This window comes from Equus przewalskii, chromosome 15 (genome assembly GCF_037783145.1).
Source record: "Equus przewalskii isolate Varuska chromosome 15, EquPr2, whole genome shotgun sequence".
In the NCBI taxonomy this organism is placed as follows: domain Eukaryota; kingdom Metazoa; phylum Chordata; class Mammalia; order Perissodactyla; family Equidae; genus Equus; species Equus przewalskii.
Genome location: NC_091845.1, coordinates 31,562,202 through 31,582,634, shown reverse-complemented (window position 1 = coordinate 31,582,634; position 20,433 = coordinate 31,562,202). Strand labels below are relative to the sequence as shown.

The 20,433-nt window shown below is 42.4% G+C and overlaps 1 protein-coding gene across 15 annotated transcripts in view; it reads left to right on the top strand.

Annotated features, from left to right (window-relative positions):
• Nucleotides 1-20,433, top strand: part of PXK (PX domain containing serine/threonine kinase like) — a 68,385-nt gene that overhangs the window by 39,167 nt on the left and 8,785 nt on the right. For 8 of the 15 annotated variants that reach the window (XM_070574793.1, XM_070574790.1, XM_070574795.1 and 5 more), the window contains exons 5-17: nt 318-395; nt 895-968; nt 1,528-1,602; nt 4,094-4,198; nt 4,802-4,903; nt 6,086-6,247; nt 6,681-6,798; nt 8,053-8,131; nt 10,430-10,478; nt 13,987-14,064; nt 14,596-14,682; nt 15,136-15,205; nt 18,216-18,278. In XM_070574793.1, coding sequence (XP_070430894.1) covers nt 318-395; nt 895-968; nt 1,528-1,602; nt 4,094-4,198; nt 4,802-4,903; nt 6,086-6,247; nt 6,681-6,798; nt 8,053-8,131; nt 10,430-10,478; nt 13,987-14,064; nt 14,596-14,682; nt 15,136-15,205; nt 18,216-18,278 — 1,140 coding nt within the window. The remainder of the gene's footprint in view (nt 1-317; nt 396-894; nt 969-1,527; nt 1,603-4,093; nt 4,199-4,801; nt 4,904-6,085; nt 6,248-6,680; nt 6,799-8,052; nt 8,132-10,429; nt 10,479-13,986; nt 14,065-14,595; nt 14,683-15,135; nt 15,206-18,215; nt 18,279-20,433) is intronic. The other 7 variants (XM_070574791.1, XM_070574802.1, XM_070574803.1 and 4 more) reach the window with 1 other exon arrangement.

Here is a 20,433-nt window from a genome sequence, read left to right as displayed (position 1 = left end):
TAGACTGTAAGAATTTCATTTGCAAGAATAATGTCTTAAGGGGCCGGCCCCGTGGCCGAGTGGTTAAGTTTGTGTGCTCTGCTGTGGCAGCCCAGGGTTTCACCAGTTTGGATCCTGGGCACGGACATGGCACCATTCATCGGGCCATGTTGAGGCGGCATCCCACATGCCACAACTAGAAGGACCTGCAACTAAGATATACAACTATGTACTAGGGGGATTTGGGGAGATAAAGCAGAAAAAAAAAAAAGAATAATGTCTTAAGCTTATAGCTTTCTGATATGTTTGACTAATGAGTTTCTAAAATGTCTTTACAGAGATTGCCTTACAACACGTTTCCATGTTCTTCAGATCAGAACCAAAGTGGGAAGTGGTAGAACCATTGAAAGACATAGGTGAGAAACTGCCTTTGCCCGTTCTTTTAAAAAAGACAGATCACAGAACTGGATTCTTTGTCAGGCTTTCTTATATGCATCCCAAGAAAGCTCTTAGGCAGGTGCAATGCATGAGAAATGCAGGTGATTTCTTCTTTTTGCCTCCCTACTGCTTGAGGATACAGTCCTTAACTTTTAATACCTGATGAATCTTCGTTAAAGCTCCATCTGAGGATTTGGATGGTGGTAACTTATACTTGCAGAACCATCATTCATTCCTCATTTATCTTTTTCACTAAATCGAAACTGAAGTGCTGTTTTCCTATTTCCGTGAATAGGGTAATTTATTTGCTGTTTTTTTAGTGCAGCCTTTGCCCTGTCAATATTACCAAATATTGGTGCCTATATAGCTCTGGATAATATTGCCAAACTTAATTTTCATTATTTATTTAGTCAGTGAAACTTTCTCAGTTGGTATACAAATCATATAGCTATAAACACATTTCATCTTTTATGGCAGGTTGGAGGATAAGGAAGAAATATTTCTTGATGAAGATTAAAAACCAGCCAAAGGAACGGCTAGTGTTAAGCTGGGTAAGCTATGTTTTTTTTGCTTCAGTCTCATTTCAGGGACTTTAGATGGGTTTATGAAAGTAGATGTTGAGAAGAGAATCATGAAATTGTATTGTGCTCCTGATTGATGTTGTAAAGACCTCCTCAGTCGCACGTCAGAGGAGAGTCATTTTAAGTCACTTTGCTTATGCATTTGGTTATATCGATGTGATTATATTTGATCAACTAGTAAACATTAGGAAAGAAATAGGAACAGCTTAAAATAGTCCTGTGGAACTTCTTTAGGGCTGGCAGTGTCTTTTAAAGAAAATACTTGGGCATTACTTTGTTTTATCTCTCACTTTGGGAGTTTTAGTGACATGTTTGGTTAATGGATTAGATAAGATTACAGTTAAGTCCTGGTATTGATATGTTTATATACTACCTCTCCAGAAAGGCCTTGAGGCAGCAAGACTGAGTGTGGTTTTCATCTTTAGTTTACAGTCGTGTATTTGGACAAATAAAAAAAGGGAAAGACTTATAAGGAATTTTTTGTTGGAAAGCCAAGGCGGCACCCTGATATTTCCTCCCATGTTTGCAGGCTGACCTTGGCCCCGACAAGTATCTGTCAGATAAAGATTTTCAGTGTCTAATCAAACTTCTGCCTTCCTGTTCGGTGAGTACAAGTCCTTCTATTATTCTTGGTGCCGATGACAGATTCACCATGTTTTCTTGTGGGTGACCATGGACAGAGGAGCTGGGATACTCTGTAAGCTCAAGAGAATGGAGGAGAATGGAGACCGAAAGTGCTAGGGCTGTACCCATAGGTCAGAGGCCACTTAGATGGCATTCATGACATCTACACAACCCATGAAACATGTGGTAATTTGAATGTGTCTTAAGCAAATATCAGAGTAGGAAAGCAGCCACTTCTCTGAGCCTCTTGTTTATATCAGTGAAACTGGAAAGATCTGTTTCTAGCCTGAGAAAACAGAACTAATGTGAATATAGATAAACTAGACGAGAGAAAGACAAAATAGCCCTTTTGCTGTCTGAGTTACTATTCTCATGGGCGAACTAACTAATTGGCCTTTAAGAGTGTCTGGCATTATTTATGCTAATACACAATTCTAACCCAAGGCCTTCAGTGGAAAGAATCACATGGGTATATTTCAAAATATATGCAGAACGTCTTTGGAAAAAGACTAATCTGGCCAGAAAATTGAGTTAGTGTTGATGTTCTTTATTTGGCCTGCATGAGGATGTAGGACACTTGAATGAGTCACTCATGGATTGAGCACAATTATGCTGACCTGTCCAGTTGGGTTGAGAAGTTCATTTTTGAAGACAGAGTGTCTTGTCAAGCTAGCAAAACCAAACTTTTAATGAGGTATGATGTGTGGCCAAGAAACATACTGTGGTCTTTGAGTGGTGTGACACAGGCTGTCAGCACCTAATTCTAAATTTCTTTTAATGGATGTGCTTTTTAAAATGAAGGTAAGGCAGACAAGTATTGCATATTAGTTGCAGAAAGTCAGAAAACGCAGATATACAACAATAAAGTAAAACTTATTCATAATCTCAACCAAACGGAAGTATGAACCAAAATGTTCAGTTGTTACTTTTCTAGAAGTTTATGATTATTTTTGAAAAATTATATACATACTGTTTTGAAACTTGATTTTTTTCTTGTTAATGGTGTACCATGAACATCTTTTGTTATTAATAAATATAGTATAACATCATTATTATTGGCTGCATAGAATTATCATTGGTTGCATCTCACTTTACTCAACTAATCTTCTAGACGTTTGGATCACCTCCAGTTTTTTGCTCTTATTTTTAAAAAAAGCCGTAGTGAACCATTTTAGCTGAACATTTGTATCATCCTTAATTATTTTTATAAGATAAATAACTAGAATTAATAAGTTGTAGGAAGATATTTTGAGACTATATAAATATCCTGTTCTTTATCAAACCCACTAGTTGTAGCATTCATAGAGATTTTCTAACTCCATTGTTCCTGTTATATTTATTAGTTGGCATCCTACTGTAAGGAAGAGCTTCCTTTTCTCCTTTCTTTATTTTATTTCTTTATTTTTATTTCATTCATTGGGTTTCTTTTTGGGGTGATGAAAATGTTCTAAAATTAGGTTGTATGATAGTTGTACAATGTTGAATATACTGAAAACCATTGAAGAATATACTTTAAATAGGTGAATTATAATGGTTTGTCAATTATATTTCAATAAAGCTGTTGAAATATCAAGAACAACCATTTTTATGTGATGATCGGGAGAAACTTTGTGGTCAATTACTATATTTTCCTGGACACACCCATTTCTATCCCCCAACCCACTCAACCTCTGTCCCCCAAACCCTTGCACAGCTCAGCTCCCGTGGGTTTAAATTTTCACGGTACTCTTTTGAGCTAATGGACATTGCGATACTTGTCTGAAGCCAGTTGGTTCCTGTAACTCAATTTCCAGGTCATAAGAGGACTTTCAGTCATTAAATAATTTGTCTTACTCTCCACCCCACTTGGTTGATGTCAGTGTCCCCATCTCAAGAGGACACTGTGATTCATCATATTGCACACTCCAGTGGAAGGACAGGAAGATTCATGCTAGCTGCTTTGGAAAAGTGCCAAGATGCCTAAAGATGCTGCTTTTGCTTGTTTTCTGCCTGTCATGCTCCCTGGCTTGGCACCAAACAGCAGTATGGAATGTTAGGCAAAGCTGTGAGTAAAGATACATTTGTCCTGGTTCCCACTTGGCTGTTCTAGGATTTGACTGTATTTTTTACCAATTTAATGAGGCAGAATATTGAAACCACTGTTCCAAAAACTCAGACTCCCCCCTCTTCCTCCACACTTTTATCTGAACTTTGAGAATACACATACCAAAGCAGATACCTTCACATGTAGAGTTCACCACATCAGTTATCCACTTCCTGTTGTCAGGAAGTTTATGTTCCTTCGCTCCTCTAAAGAAAGAGGTACTAGTTGATCATCTAATAACTTGAAAATGGCATGTGTTCAGGGACTATCCCACATTTATATGCAACGAAACTATCAAGATGGTGTGTGACTGCAGAACTAGATCCTGCATCTAAAAGGACCTAGAGGCTGATGCAAATAAATGTGAATTCCTTTTTTGTTTTGGCAGCATCCTTACATCTATCGGGTTACCTTTGCCACAGCTAATGAATCCTCAGCCTTGCTAATTAGGATGTTTAATGAAAAAGGAACTTTGAAGGACCTGATCTACAAGGTACTTGTGCAAGTTCATGGACATAAAGAAGTTCTCAAGTCCCTTAAGAACCTGTTATTGATACTTGATCCCTAAGGTTCCAGAAGCTAGGCCCTGAGGATTTTATTTTAATTTTGATTTTATTTGGAATTTATTTTTGTTTTAGGAATAACAGCTACCCAGTTTGGTTAAAGAGCTTTCTTTTCCCCACATGAGGGAAGGTTGAACATTTAATGATTATGTCCATTACAAAGTAGGATGCTCTGTTAGGTCAGTTTTAAAATTTGTATCTTTCACTTAAAAAAGCAATATTAAACTATCTCAATAAAGCTGGAAAAAAAATCTTTTTAAAAAGCAGTACTTGAGAATTCTAAAGGGATACAAGACTTTGGGGTCTGCTAACGCCAAGACCGGGCACATCTTCACTGGACTAGAGAAGGGACGGAACCCAGGTCAGCCTCTTTCTATCAACTGTACAGACTGTTGCACTTTAAAAACCCACATCCTGCAGGCTGGCCTTGTCTGGCGCCCCCAGCCTCTTAGAGTCCTCTCTGTTCCGGGAGGCTGTGTGCAGAATTCCACCCCTCTGCTGCTTTCTTATGTGCTTTTTGTTCCTTTCCAAAGGCAAAACCGAAAGACCCGTTCCTAAAGAAGTACTGCAACCCTAAGAAGATTCAAGGCCTTGAACTCCAGCAGATAAAAACATATGGGCGGCAAATATTAGAGGTAAGACATATTTAATTTTTGTTTTAAGTTGCGTTGAAATTTTATCCAGCATTACAATATTCTTTTGGGAAAGTTCTCAGGCAAGATCCAAAATAGTTTAAGTTGTCTGATCACTGATAAAATGATGGCATTCTAATATTTTATCCCAAAATTAATTAATTAAAGCAGTAATTTAGAGCTACAAAATTCCAAAAGCTTAACTATTGGAATTTAGTGTCTGATTTTTGAGAACTGTTCTGTATGGATGCCAACTTTTGTGTTATTTTGGTTGATCTTTATTTTTGTGCCAAGAATTCTTGATTTTGTTATATCACATACATAACCATGTGGCTCCCCACAGAATTGTAACTAGAGCAGTATTCTCCAAGCTTCTTGGATTGTGCAGCCTTATCAGTGAAAACAATTTAAGCATAACCCCCCTAATGTTGCATGTGTTTAGCCATTATGTACATGTACTACTATTAACATATTCTGTGCATTATAGATTAAGAAAGAATGAGATTAAAGACAAAACAAATCGAAAAGTTGTACTGTTTTCTTCTAGTCCTCAGTGAGTGGTCCTCTGGGCACCCTCTGGTTAGCACTGCTCTAGTTTACTAGGTCTTTGCCGGGCTGTGTCCAGGCATCTCTGTTACTGGGTGAGCCACTGTTTATTAAATGGCCGCTGAAAAGTTTCCTTCTTTTTGTGGGAGACTGTCATTTGTTTCTATTAATAAACAACCAAAAAAGATTCTGAGGAGAGATTGGACTAAAGATGTTTTCAATTCAACCACTTTTCCTGAATAACTGGCCGAAGCACTTTTCTTGAATAACTGGCCAATAGCTTTACCCTCTATGCAGGAGGATCAAGACTTTTCCCTGAAGAAAGCTGGCCTGTCGGGATCAGAAAGTGCTGAAAGTAGAGCCTTTTGGCACCAAAGCTATTAACCCCGAACAGACGCAGGCTACTTCTCTATTCTGTGGGAATGGAGGAGCTTGGCGTTGTGTCTCACAGCTGGAAAGCGTTCAGCATCACTCCCTTTTCCAAAGAAATGGATGGAAGTGGCATTTTTCTTTAGGAATCTCCTCAGTGACTTGTTTGGTTTTGTTTCAAAATATATTGACTTAAAAAACAAAGTTTAGCTTGTCTTTTGTCTGGATGAGTTGGGGGGAAAATGTAACCTATACGTATTTTCTTAATAGGTACTAAAGTTTCTACATGACAAGGGATTCCCTTATGGGCATCTTCATGCCTCCAATGTGATGCTAGATGGGGACACTTGCCGGCTGCTAGACCTTGAGAACTCCTTATTAGGACTTCCTTCCTTCTACCGATCTTATTTCTCACAATTCAGGAAAATCAATGTAAGTGGCTGAAAGTAATGAAACAGCAGGTTCATTTTTAGGTGTAAGTTATCCCCACGGCAGGATCCATGATCTGCCTCTGTAAGAATAGGCACCAAGCAGTGAGAGGTACAGTTAGGATTGGCCAGGCCTATTGGCCCTGCTTCTCCCATAGAGCATTACTGTATCTCCAAGAGGCTAGTTGAAAGGGTGGATGGGACAAGGAGGGGCGTAGAATCACTGACTGGGAAACCATGCAGGGTAGGACCCAGACCTTTGGTCAGAGCAATGCCTTGTGAGCTTTTACAAAAGGCTTTGGAGTTGTATTTTCACTGCCAGTTGAGTAAGGTTGCCCCTCGGCCATATTTCTTAGTGGAAGCCTGGGGCAGGAGCATTGGGATTCACAGAGCCAAACTGAAGGATGAACATGCCTCTGCTCTCTTTTCTTCCACAGACATTGGAAAGCGTGGACGTCCATTGCTTTGGCCACTTACTGTATGAAATGACTTATGGGCGACCGCCAGACTCTGTGCCTGTGGACTCCTTCCCTCCGGCACCGTCTATGGCTGTGGGTCAGTATGGGGTATAGAGGGATCTTCTGGGCCCTGCAGAGCTGCTCACCCCCTCTCCAGAGTCCAGGAAAGACCCAGAGGAAGTTGCTGTGCTCCACAGCCAGAAATTCCCATCCAATTTAAAAGTAGACCAGGTCTGAGTAATTTACTTAAATGCACTTAACTGAAAATTCACGTGGCTTGTCCCTTTGTCAGGCCATCTGACATCTCAGGGGACATTTTGTAACATGCATTAGAATTTTGGAAGTAGAAGGATATAAAGAGAAGTATGGCCAGACTGAGTCTGATATAGAAGCAGAAGCCAGGAACAGGCAACTTGAAGCCAGTCTTGCAGACTTGGTCAGATGTCAGGAGTCAGACCAGGGCTGGAGTGGGACCTGCAAAGAACAAGAGAGCCATGGGCTGGACACCTGGTAGATAAAAGCCTAACAGGCCCAGAGCGAGGAAAGGCAGACAGGAATGCAGACACTGGCAAATTGCATCCAGGAGCTCTTCCAGCATTACTGAGGGGGCTGAGGAGAGCCAGAGGACAGGTCGGGGGCACCTTAGGAGAGGGATATAGAAACTGATGCAGACTCATCCAGGGACCCTGTCATCCCCTCAGAGCCAGCTGAGAACTCACTGCTAGAGCACAGAGAGGGGAGGGCAGGGTAGTGTTGGACCACTATACGTTCGAGGTGTGCAAGTCAACCCTCCACCAAGTGTTAGTTTTGTGTCAAATGAGCGGTTCAAGAGAACAGGTCCTGAGTCTACTTTGTGTTGAGTTTGAACAGCTGAAATTGAACAGTGACCTGTGAGTAGAAAAATCTGGCTGCTTTTGTTTATATCATCCAGGGTGTTGGATGATGGGATATCAACAATTGGCATTTTCTGTGCTGGTTTTGATTATCAGCAGGCAAGCAGCAAAATGTCTTTCCAGTTCAGAATTTTACTTCTGTGTAGTGTTTACTTCTCTTTTAAGAGAGCAAACACTTTTATGAATGATATCTTGAATTCTTCTTCCAATTATCTTTGAAATATATTTAGCTTTCTGTCAGCATGTGGTTTCTGAACCATTTTTTTGAGTCATCGGTAACGTCAATGTTGCCAGCATTCCTCCTCCCCACGTATGCCATCTGTCTGTGCGTGAAGAGTTTTGACACTGTCCTGATCAGCCTGCAGACAGTTGTTGCAAAGTGGTGTCAAACTTTTCATCACCAAGTGGATTTGCCAGCATGTTCTGCGGAACTAAAATGTGTATCTGTTCATTTCAAGTGGCCGTCTTGGAGTCTACGCTGTCTTGTGAAGCCTGTAAAAATGGCATGCCCACCGTCTCCCGGCTCTTACAGATGCCGTAAGTCAATCATATGCCTTGGTTGTAATTATCCTAACTATGTTGAACACCGGAGCACTAACCTAAGTGCCTGTTGTCAGTAAAGACTCAGTTGTGGTCCTTGCAGAGTCAAAGCGACCAGATGGTCTCTTGCAGCATGATATCCTGTCCTTTCCTTGTGACCTCTCTGCTACCTTAGTCTGACTGCTCTCCTTTAACATCACTGTCGTCTTCATGTGTGTCTCTCCCTGTCGATGTTAGCATTGTGTACATGTACAAGAGGGCCTGCTCAAGCGGCTGTCCTTTATGACCTGTTTCAGCGCACCTGTTGGCCCACAGCTGAGTCTAGTTCACGAGCCACTGCCCGCAGAGGGTCTGCCCTCTAGGAGGAGGGCAGTGTGCTGCTGGCCTCCCATGCACTTGTTTGTGCATTTGCTCACTGGGTAACATTTATTAAACATCTAACATGTACCAGGCGCTGTGCTGGGGGCTTAGGGCTCAGAAGACATTCTCCCTTACACAGGGTTGTGAATAGTTAATCGAGGTGGGGGAAATAGTGCTTTGGGGCCTCTTCTTTAGGTATCTTTTTCTGTCCCTTAATGGAAAGGCAGCAGAGTGGTTAAAAAGGGTGTGTCTGAGGTTAGACAGACGTGGGGTGGACCCAGCTTTACCACTTCTTCCTGGGTGACCTCGGGCAAGTTTCCTAACCTCTGGAAGCTGAGTTTCCTCGTCAGTAAAATGGAGATAATAATAGTCGCCGCCTCAGAGGGTTGTTGGGAGGATTTAATGAGATGGTCCCTGGTACAGTGCCAGGCACTTAAGTGCTTATTAAATCTTAGTTATGATTAATATTGATTCAGCTTACATTTTGTGAATATCACGTGACACATGATGTGCCCAGTGCTTTGTTTCTACCAGCTCGTTGTAAACAGATGTACTCAGGAAACAATAACATGGGGAAACAAGGCAGGGGACAGCTTGAAGTGCATATAGCCAGAGTTCAGAGGTAGAAGCGGTAACTTAAGGTTCCTTGTGTTTAGAACAGATCTGCTGTAGGTCAGGCGCCGTCCTCGGCTCTGGGGAGGCCGTGATGAACAGAGCAGCCCAAGTCCCTGCCCTGTGGATGTGACATTCTAATGTTTGACTCACACTGGTGCGTCCCTCTCTGAACCAGCCATCATTAGTAACAATGTGAACGTGGAAACATAGATCCAGTTAGGGAAACCACAGTTTTCATACCAACTTTTAGAACGAAATGCATTTGTAATTAGGAAATGGCCTATAATCATGCTGATGTATCTGGGGCTTGTATTTCCAGCCCTCACTCCAAAGCCCTTACATTTTTCTCCAATCCTCTGGTTCTAAAGGGAATCCAAATATTTTTTCTTCGCTTAAGTCTTCCTACCTGGTAGGCTTCCGCCTTGAGAATAGCACTTGGAGGAGTGTGAACTGTGTTCAGTGCTGTCTGGGAGTAAACGGACCCGTGGCCTTGACAGGGAGAGTTATGTCTCCAGCTTCGGAGCCGCCCAGGGAGCTCCGGGGAAGAGGAAGAGTTAACCCTGTCATCTCCACTTGTTTGTGAAAAGGGGGACTGTTGAAGGAAAGACTCCCTCAGAGCCCTCAGGGCATTGACCCGACAACCATTTAAATTCCCCACCTGTTTTAGACTTTTAAAACAGTTCAGAATTCCTCACGCTATTGTTTTCAATAACATACTTCTGAAGAGAGAATTTATACACTCTAAAAGCTGCTATTTTTTTTAAGAGAGCACCAGAAGCACTACTTTTCTTAGAAAATTATTTTTTCATTAGATTCCAATCAGAACAGTTCCTTTCTGCTTGCCTGCATATATTTATTTTTCTGAGCTCTAGAAAAAATTTTGTCCTCCTTTGGGGCAAAAAAAAAAAAAGGGAAAACCAGTTATTCTCCTTAGAAATATCTACTGCATATATTGTTTGCAATGTAATATAAATAATAATATAAATATAATAATAATTTGCAAAAATAATTTTTTTCAAAGTGTGAATTAAGTTACTGTATAGCATGAGAGGACTGTTGCCCCTTGGTGGGGACATCGCCTCCAATGCATAGCTGACCTAGTCCCCTGGTAACACCTCTGAGATGGCGGGGACTGAGGCATGTCCTGAGTCACACTGGGTGGCCCGTAAACTCCTTTGAGTTTGTTGATAAACGTGAAACGGTGGATTGAGCTGGGGCTGTGGTGGGGACTTTATGAGCTAAGATATCTCATTCTGCTTTGATCCTGTTCTGAGAGAGCACGTGGTTTAAGAAAGATCTTTTTGTTTCTTTTCTTTACAGATTATTCAGTGATGTTTTACTGACCAATTCTGAAAAGCCACAGTTTAAGGTAAAGCAAATCATATAATTTTTTGGCTTGTGACATAAATAAGTTGACTTTGAAAGTTAGTGCTTTTTAAATCAAAAAACAGAAGGTACGGTATTTATAATAGGGAAAGTTTGAAAAGAATCTACATAGCCTACAATTAGGGAATAGTTTAATAATTTATATTACATCTATTTGATAAAATATTTTTCATCTAGTAAAAATAAAGTTGATAAAGATGTTGTAGTAGCATGGAAAATGATTGTTATTTGGGCTAAGGGGAAAAAAGCAGGATATAAAGTACATAGTGTAAAAAAAAAATACCTATGTTTAGAATACAGACCGGAAGGAAGTTCCCTGGGAAGCAGCAGTGTTGTTTGGCATCCTGGAAAGAGCACGGGCTCTGCAACCCAAAAAGCCCAGGCTGATGCTTTACTTTGCTTTTGTACTACCAGCCATTTATGTAAGGCAGGGTTTCTCAGCCACAACATTTGACATTTGGGGCCAGATAGTTCTTTGTTGTAGGGGCTGTCCTGTTCATTGTAAGATGTCCAGCAGCATCCCTGGCCTGTACCCACTAGATGTGAGTGGCAGCCCTCTCCACCCCCCACATTGTGGCAGTCAAAAATGCCTCCAGACATTGCCAAATGTCCCCTAGAGAGGAGAGGGGGCAAAATCACCCCATTTGAGAGCCACTGATCTATGGGCAAGTGCTGAATCTTTGGGTCTGCGTTTACTCAGTGTGTAGAATTGGTGAGTAATACCTGTCTGTTGTCATTGGACAACTGAGATAATGTATGTGGAGGCATGGTTCAGGGCCTGGCTCTCCCTAGAGCTCACTGTTGGTGTCATTTTGGGTAGTAGAATGAAGGATAATTCTCTTTCTTTCCATAGTCCAAAAGAACATGTAATACTGATGAAGTAAGAAAGAACATGTAATTATGATGAAATTGAATTTAGAGGCAAAAAGAAAAACAAAAACAAGATGGGGTCAGAAGATTGTATAGGCGAGAGAGACGTTTTCCTCGTCCTGTTTTGCCAGCTAGAGGAGTTCTGACAAAAACAGTTTCTTTGGATCTGAAGTAGGAAAGAAAAACATTTAAATTCGTCTCTTCTTCACTGAAACTCCTCAGGAAATGCCTGCAGCCTTGTAAATAAGTATGTTCTCCCCGAACCCGAGAGTCCAGCCCAGGGAGTATTATCAGACCTGTTCTTCCCCTGAGCCGGAGAGTCTGTGCAGCAGAGGCAATGTAGTTTTAAAAACCACTGTCACTTTCTTGTGCATGCATTTTCTTTCTGGAAAGACACTCAAAATCTGGTGACGTTGGTTGCCTCCATGGAGGGGAGCCAGGTGGGAGACTTTTTACTGTGTGTGCATCCTTTTATACCTTTTGAGTTTTGAACCATATGACTGTATTACCTGCTCAAAACTTTTTTAAATTTAAATTTTTAAAGAATAATAGAGTTAAATGATCCAGGTGTCTGTTTTCCAAGCCTGAACTCCTCATGGTTTGCAAAACTAATAAATTAAGAAATGACAGGCTCAGAAGACACCAGGCTTTTGTTAAGAGTATCTTCCAGCAGGAAAAAGCTTTAATCTTGTGAAATTTCTTCACAGAGAAAATCCCTGGGAAGTTATAAAATATTATAATCACTTGAATTTGTATGTGTGTTCCAATAAGCTTTATATATTTTTGATTTTTAATTATGATAAAAAACATAATGTAAAATTTATCCTCTTAACCATTTTTACGTGTACAGTTCAGCAGCGTTACGTATATTCACATTGTTGTGAACAGATCTCTAGAACTTTTTCATCTTGAAAACTGAAACTCTAGACCTGTCAAACGACACCTCCCTGTTTCCCCACCCTCGCCAGCCCTTGGCAAACACAATTCTACTTTCTACTTCCATGATCTTGACTACTCTGGATTTCTCATATAAGTGGAATCATACACTGTTTGTCCTTTTGTGACTGGCTTATTTCACTCAGGGTAATGTCCTCAAAGTTCATCCATGTTATAGCATCTGATAGGACTTCCTTCTTTCTTAAGGCTGAATAACCCGTTGTGTGTATATACTACATTTTGTTTATCCGTTCATCTCTTGATGGACATTCGGCCTTCTTCTACTTCTTGGCTGTTGTGAATAATGCTGCAACGAACATGAGGTGTGCTTCGAGATCCTGCTTTCAATTCTTTTGGATCTATACCCAAAAGTGGGATTGCTAGGTCATATGGTAATTCTATTTTAAAATTTTTTTAGGAACTTCCATACCATTTTCCACAGCAGCTGCACTATTTTACATTCTTGCCACTGGTACACAAGAGTTCCAATTTTTCCACTTTGTTGCCAACACTTCTTACTTTCTGTTTTTTGATAGTAACCATCCTATTGTGTGTAATGTGATATCTCATTATGGTTTTGATTTGCATTTTCTAATGATTAGAGTTGTTGATCATCTTTTCATATGCTTTTTGGCCATTTTTATATCTTCCTTGGAGAAATGTCTATTCTGGTCCTTTACCCATTTCTTTTCCTTTGATTGATTGTTTTTGAGCTTTATTGTGGTATAATTAATTTTTTATAAGTCCATTTTTTAATTTGGTTACTTATGTTTTTGTTGTTGAGTTGTAGGAGATTTTTATATATTCCAGATATTAACCCCTTTATCAGATATATGATTTATTTTTTCCCATTCCATAGGTTGTCTTTTTCACTTTGTTGATTGTTTCCTTTGATATGCAGAACTTTTAAGTTTGGTGTGGTCCCATTTGTCTATTTTAGCTTTTGTTACCTGTGCTTTTAGTGTCCTACCCAAGAAATCATTGCCAAATCCAAAATCATAAACTTTCCCCCATATTTTCTTATAGGACTTTTATAGTTTTAAGTCTTAGGTTTAGATCTTCAATCCAATTCTGAGTTAATTTTTGTATATAATATAGGGTAGGGGTCCAGCTTCATTCTTTTACGTGTAGATATCTAGTTTTCCCAGCACCATTGGTTGAAGAAACTGTCCTTTCTCTATTATGTGCTTTTGGCACCCTTGTCAAAGATCATGTGCCCATATACATGAGGGTTTATTTCTAGGCTCTCTGTTCTGTTCCTTTGGTCCAAGTGTTTGTTTTTATGCCAGTATCACACTGTTTTGATTACTGTAGCTTTGTAGTATGTTTTTAATATAATCAGGAAGTGTGTAATAAATAATAAATCAAGAAGTGTGAGGTCTCCAATTTTGATTTTCAAGATGGTTTTGGTGATTCAGGGTCCTTTGAGAATTACTTGAAATATTTGAAACATATATCATCTTTGTTTATGTATTAGTTTTATATGTTCACTGCTAAGAAATGCTAATGAAGTGAGTGTGTTGGGGATACCGGAAGTGGCCAGGATAGGATTCAAGTGGACAGCTTGTAACTGACTTCATTCCAGATGTCCTCCTTGATAACCAGCTGCTCCTTCATTAAAACCAGGACTTGAGAGAATCTCCAGCCATTTTACTCAATAGATTATGTACTTTCACTTCTTTCAGATTCCCACAAAGTTAAAAGAGGCATTGAAAATTGCCAAAGAATGTATAGAAAAGAGACTAATTGAAGAACAGAAACAGGTAGGTTGCTAATTGTTCCTCATTGACCTTTGATCTCTCATTGTCTGCATCCTCTGCCGTGGTATTCATAGTAATTTACTTTTAATTGATTGTTCATTCCATAAACGTTTCTTGCATACTTGCTGTGTACCAGGCTCCAGGCTGAGTGCCTTGAGACAGCTGAATACCTCACAGTCCTGCCCTCAAGGAGCTCAGCCTGGGGGGAAACAAACATGTCCACAAAGGGCACGATCCCCTATGGTCAGGGCAGGCTAGGTGGAGGAGGGCACGCATGGTCCATGCTCTAAAGATGCCGGGGATCACGCTCATCTCCTGTAAAAGAGAGACAGGCAGGAAGGAACTGGGGGAAGCGAGAAAGGTCTTTATCCTCTGGCATAGTCTTCTGCCAGACATCCAGACTCGCGCCTGGAGGCAGACGGGCTGAGCAAGGAAAGATTTTTCATCCAAATAATCTGATTTGGCAAAATATGTTAGAGATTTTCATTAGTGTAGGATATGCTTACATTTGTGGTGAATTGTGGTCTCTTAAAGATCCACCAGCATCGAAGACTGAGAAGAGCTCAGTCTCACCATGGATCTGAAGAAGAAAGAAAAAGGAGAAAGATTTTAGCTCGAAAGGTAAGCCTTGTGTCTCTGAATTCTCTCTGTGAGTTCTTGACTACATTTGAAGAAAATTCTAGGTTAATGGTGCGCATTTAGTTAATGACAGATTTTGTGCTATATCTCCTTAAAAGCTAAAACTATTTCCAGATGACTGGTTTGTAGCTTCTAAAAAAGAGCCACATAATGTCAGCGGAGAAATGGACCATATAGTTTTCTGGCTTGCTGCGCTGATTATGGCCTAATGTAATTGGAGGAAATGATCGGCCTGAGATAGTAAACTCAGCATTCTTGGTTTTCTTTCCCCCTTTGGTTTTGGCTTGCGACTTCTTCACTGTATTAAGTTATGAGGCCACATGTGACCTCGTGTGTAGCTAGTTTAACTGTGTACCTGGAAAATATTTTTATTCTAACTCCCAGCTTCAGTGTGGTTATTCTTTGCTTTTCTCTCTCTCTTTTTTATTTTTAAAGAAGTCAAAACGATCTGCTGTTGAAAATAGCGAAGAGCATTCCGCAAAATACAGCAACTCCAATAATTCAGGTAACTAATTATGGATTACAGTGAGGGCGAGGTCCCAAAGGTCAGGACCAGGAGTCAAGAGTTCTTGGGTTCTGGTGGCCAGATACTGGCCAGAGTGGTAATGAATGTAGAGAACAAAAGAACTGTATTCCTAATGAAGGATTGAGACCACATTCACAGGTTCACAGGACTCAAGTGCTAGAAGGTTATTGGGTAACCTAGCCTCTTTACTGGTAGCAATACTTGATCAACCACAGAGGAGCATTAGCCATGGAAGAAAAACCAACCCAACTTATGATGCAGGGCCTCGGTAGAGCATACATGACTAAATCCGACCCTCTGCTCTGGTCCTCATGTGGTAGAAGGGTGTGCCCTCCTGCGTGGACTAACGGAAGGACTCGATAGTGTGTGGGGATGGCAAAAAAGCATCATTTCAGAAGGGCCAAGATGGTACAGAGAGCACTGTCCTGAGCTGGCTGTCCTCCTTGCCTCTCCTGGCTGCCCCTTGCCCAGCCCCACTGGCTTTGGGCCTTAATGTCCCCATCTTTGGAAATCAGGGCCAGATTGAGTGATCCTTTGGGGCCTTCCAGTTCTTCTGTCTTATGAATCTGTGAAGTAGAGTTCCACATGGAGAAGGGGAGGTTTCATCCTAACCCAGGCAGCTTTGGCCTAACCCAGGAGGGACAAGAGAAGGGGAGGTTTTTAGGTTGAGGGATAGCTGCATACACTGTCAGGCACTAGTACATACACTGCATACACTGAAGGACCTAGTAGAGAGGGAGAAGCTGAAGATGCAAAAGAGAGAGTGATGGGGCAGTGGGGGTTTGAAGACCCACGGGTTAGCATCAAGAGCCCAGCTGCCTATCTCAGCCTAGGACGAAGCCCATCCACCTCTTCCTGGGGGCAGGACACACAAGGGGCAATTGAAGAGGCAGAGGAGTTTAAAAGTGGAAGCGAGGAAACTGGGGGTGTTCACAGCTTATGCCTTCTCAGGTCTTCTCAGTGAAACTAGTGAGGACGTCTGCTGGGGGTATGAGGAGAAAGAGTATACAAGGGGTAGATAAGACCTAAGGGCTAGACTAGTCCCAGCCAGAGAATGCAGGTGGCGTGGGTGGAGATGGAAATTGGGAGAATTGGGATGGGAGAAGATCATAGACTCCAGGAGAGTGAGAATCATGCGGACACCATTGCCTGCAGAGTCAAGCCAGAGAAGGACTCACAGAGCTAGAAGGGAAGAGAAGGAAGGGAGGCCCCAGACCCTGGAGGTCCCAATGAGGACCAAGGCAGTCTCCTTGGGGATGGTGGCTGTGAGAGGAGGAGGGGCTAGAGACTGTTGTGGCCAGCAGGTAATTGCAGAGTTGGAGGTCTGTTTTCTCCATGGTTGATGGGATGGCCATTGTCATCATTAGGCTGAGACTCGTATCTCCAGCCAGCATGTCTAACTGTCCAGCGGCTAATTCTTTATAAAGCAGAGAAAGCCTGGGTCTATGTTCTCCGCCTTCCTGAGCCCCTGCCTGCCTGCAAGGCTCTGTGCCAAATGCAGCCAGATGGGATTCCAAGGACTCCAAGACACTGCCATGCCCTCGAGGACTTTAGGAAAGCAAATGGCAGTTGATGGGAATGTACAGATCATCTCCAGACCCCACTGGAATCACAAGTTCAATCTTCTCTGCTTTAGGATCTGTGTTAGCACTACAAAGCAGTATGAAAACAGGATGGGTTGAGTTTTACCTCCTTTTTCAGTAAAACACCTCTCATATTTTATAGAGAGGTGAGAGAATATTGCAAATAGTGGAAAGGTGTTCAGCTGGAGGGAGGTATGGTTTAATTAAGACGTTTCTCCTCGTGCCCAGTGTCCATGCCAGGCCCAACTTGTCCTGTGGGTAGTGCGTGAGGGGATGGTTGGAGGCTTCCCCAGAACAGCTAGTGGCTTCTCAGGGGCTTGATCACAGTCCTCGCTGGAGCTTTGGTTAACCCCTTGATAGGACCTCTGTGTGGGGGAAGGGGATTATGTCAGAACCTCTGTCTGCTCATGGGGCTACGTCCACGTCAGGCCAGGAGGATATGTTCTGGGGATTTCTGAGGAGATGCTAAGAACTTGGAAATATTTGGGGTTTTTTTTGTTGTTGTTTTTTTGCGGGGGGCGGTTTTGGTGAAGAAGAGTGGCCGTGAGCTAACATCTATTGCCAATCTTCCTCTTTTTTTTTTTCCCCTCCCCATAGCCCCAGTAGACAGTTGTATATCCTACTTATAGGTCATTCTAGTTCTTCTATGTGGAATGCCGCCCCAGCATGGCTTGATAAGCAGTGCATAGATCCGTGCCCAGGATCTGAACCAGTGAACCCTGGGCCGCTGAAGCAGAGCACACAAACCTAACCACTCAGCTACGGGGGTGGCTCCAGGAATATTTGAAATATAACAAGGTTTCTAGCTCCAGAAAAAGCATTCAACATATGGGAATATGCACGTTGTTTTAATGTAAATAAGGGTGTTTACTGAATTTCAGGTAAGAAGTGGCCTGGGAAATCCTCAAAATAGGCTGACCTTACCTAATTGACTGTACTTGCTAATAAAATGGAACGTCTACAGAGAGCATTGCTGGGTGGTTGCTGTGGGGAACTCTCGCTTCCTTTGGGGAGGCCTCCACTGGACTGCTCTGCACCTCTCTGTTCCCTGTACTGCTGTGGCACTGTCATTTGTCATTCATTACCCAGAGACAGGGGTTGTGTCAGGAAGAGATACTCCAGCCAGTTGCATAGGCCATTGATTGTACAAAGCTGTTTTCAGACCAGGCAGACTGTGGGGAGCGGTGGGAGGCGATCAACCTCTATTGGCCTGGGGCAGGGAGCATACCCTGCACTGGGGTCGAAGCCTGTGGCCATCTGAACCCTCTGACCCTCCTCACCTTTTACCACCAGGTCCACACACTAAGCCAAATGCAGAGTCTCAGACAATAGTGGGTCCCAGTTTGGGCCAAATTCCAAATGTCTTTCTTTGGTCCACATGAGGGTTTCTCTGTATTTTCTCTTAGCAGGATCCGGGGCCAGCTCACCTCTCACATCTCCATCATCACCAACTCCACCCTCTACAGCAGGTTAGTGATGCAGGCAAAGTAACCTGCCTCCCTTCTTCCCTCCACCAACAGGAAGAGGAGTGGGGCTCATTCTCTTCTTACCTTGGCCTGAGCATTTCAGGGGTTGGGTAGGACCAGCCTTCTCCCAAGAAACCAGTGGGAATGCAAATGAGCAGTGTCATTTGGGAGAGCTGAGGGTCTGGGTTTCCAAACTCAGATTTCATGGGGAACACAGTAGTTGGTTTCAGGGCCACTCTCCACCCTCTGCCTCCAGCTTGCTCTCTCTGCTGGAAAGCCTCGTGCAGGGCTCCTCAGATCAGAACTCATCTCGGTACATGCTTGGCTGAACAACCTGATTGCACTGCTGCCCAGGGGCCCTGTCCTGCCAGGACTCTCTCCTCAGGGAGCCTGGCCATAGTGTCAGTTTTGTCACAGAGCAAAACTGGTTAAATGCCTGGGTCGGGGAGTGAAATAACCACCGAGTTTCTGATTTCCTGATAACTCTTTGTGCTCTGTTGTGCTCGGCAATGCATTTAATCATCTGAATATCTTTCTGTGGCTAGCATTCGTTTTGCCTTTGTGAATTAAATCAGGTAGAGTTTTGTCTGAAAAATTTAAAAAGAATTTATCTCAGGGAGTACTTAGAAAAATAATCCTAATTCTGTGGAGTGGCTTCATAATGCCGTGTTTCCTCCTTTCCTTTTTGGACTAATATCTCTCTCCTAATCACTTGCAAGTCCCATAAAAACCACGTTGGGGTACCGTATCTCATTTCACTTCCTAAATAAACCAGATATTCTACATTTCAGAGAAGCTGGTTCTGCCGTTCAGAGCTTGTCAGCTGGGTGTGGAAGAGTTGCTGCAGCTGTCTGAAGGCAGAGTTATTGGCTGGGGTTGATTTATGGGTTGACGGTACCATTTTCATTAAGGCTGAAGGCGGTACCCAGGAGCTGCCAAGAATATTACCCAGCTGCTTCCAAATGCTTCTAACTGACCTTCCTAAAGAAATGGCAAGCAGATGTAAGGGGACCAGTTTGAACCACTTCCTTGTGGCTGGCGAGAGTCTCTCCTTGCTGGCTGAGGATGGTTGCTGAGGCTTCCTGCGGAGCGTGCGGGGCCAGGGCCTATTTTGAGTAGCAAAGTGCCTGGCTCATGGGGATGATATTCTTTTCCTGTCTGTGTTGGCAGATTTTACAAGAAAGCTCCCAAATATTGATCAAGACAGAAAATAGACTTCTCTGTCTTTCGTAGAGGTGACCTGTATAGGCTGATCAGAAATTTCTGGACATCCACTGCCCAGATCATATTGAGCCATTTTGTAGAAGATATTAACTTCACACCACTTAGACATACTAAAGGAATTGGAGAGAATTAATGGTGAGCCTCCATAAACCCTCCTTTAACAAGTGAGGTCTGTTTGGTAGTACAGAGCACCTTGCTATGTACATTAGATGTGGTCCTGGGACGTTAATGCAACTTCTCATTTTTAAATGCCTTGGGGAATTCACAATCTATTTGCCTTTTTTTGGGGTGACTCCTCTAATTTGCCTATGTTTTGAATGGGAGCGATCTCATACAGTAGCAGGTGCATGAGATGTGGTGATCTTAGAACGAGAGGAGAAGAAAAAGAGGAATCTTTTGTAATTAGAGTCAATGTTGGAAAAACTTCTCTGGGGTGAGCGGGAGCAGTAGGGGGCATTCCTGTGGATTGGATAATACTTGTCCTGAAGGGGAGTTGTAAGGATTCAGAGAAAAAAACATATGTGAGGCCCCAAGCACAATGCCTGGCAAAGATGAGAGGTTCCCTGAAAATACTTTATTTCCTTTAATGTTTTGTTGGTGGAATTATTGACTCAGCCCCAAAGACTGTGTTCTGACCTCTGCTGGGCATGTATTGTAATGCATCTCATAAAAGTGATAGCGTTTGCCTGTCGACCTGGCATTGCAGGCCCTAAACGGGGCACCCACAGTGAGTTTATTTGTTCAGTTACTCAAGATGCATTTACTGAGAGCTTGCTGTGTGTCAGGCACTCTGCTTGGCCCTGGGTTACAGAGATGAACAGGCAGACAAGGCCCCAGCTGGCGTGGAGCCGTTTCAGTGCCTGCCAGGACCTCCGAAATGATAGACACAATTCAAGAAAGTGCTTTCCTCAGGATTTGACTGTGGTAATTTTTT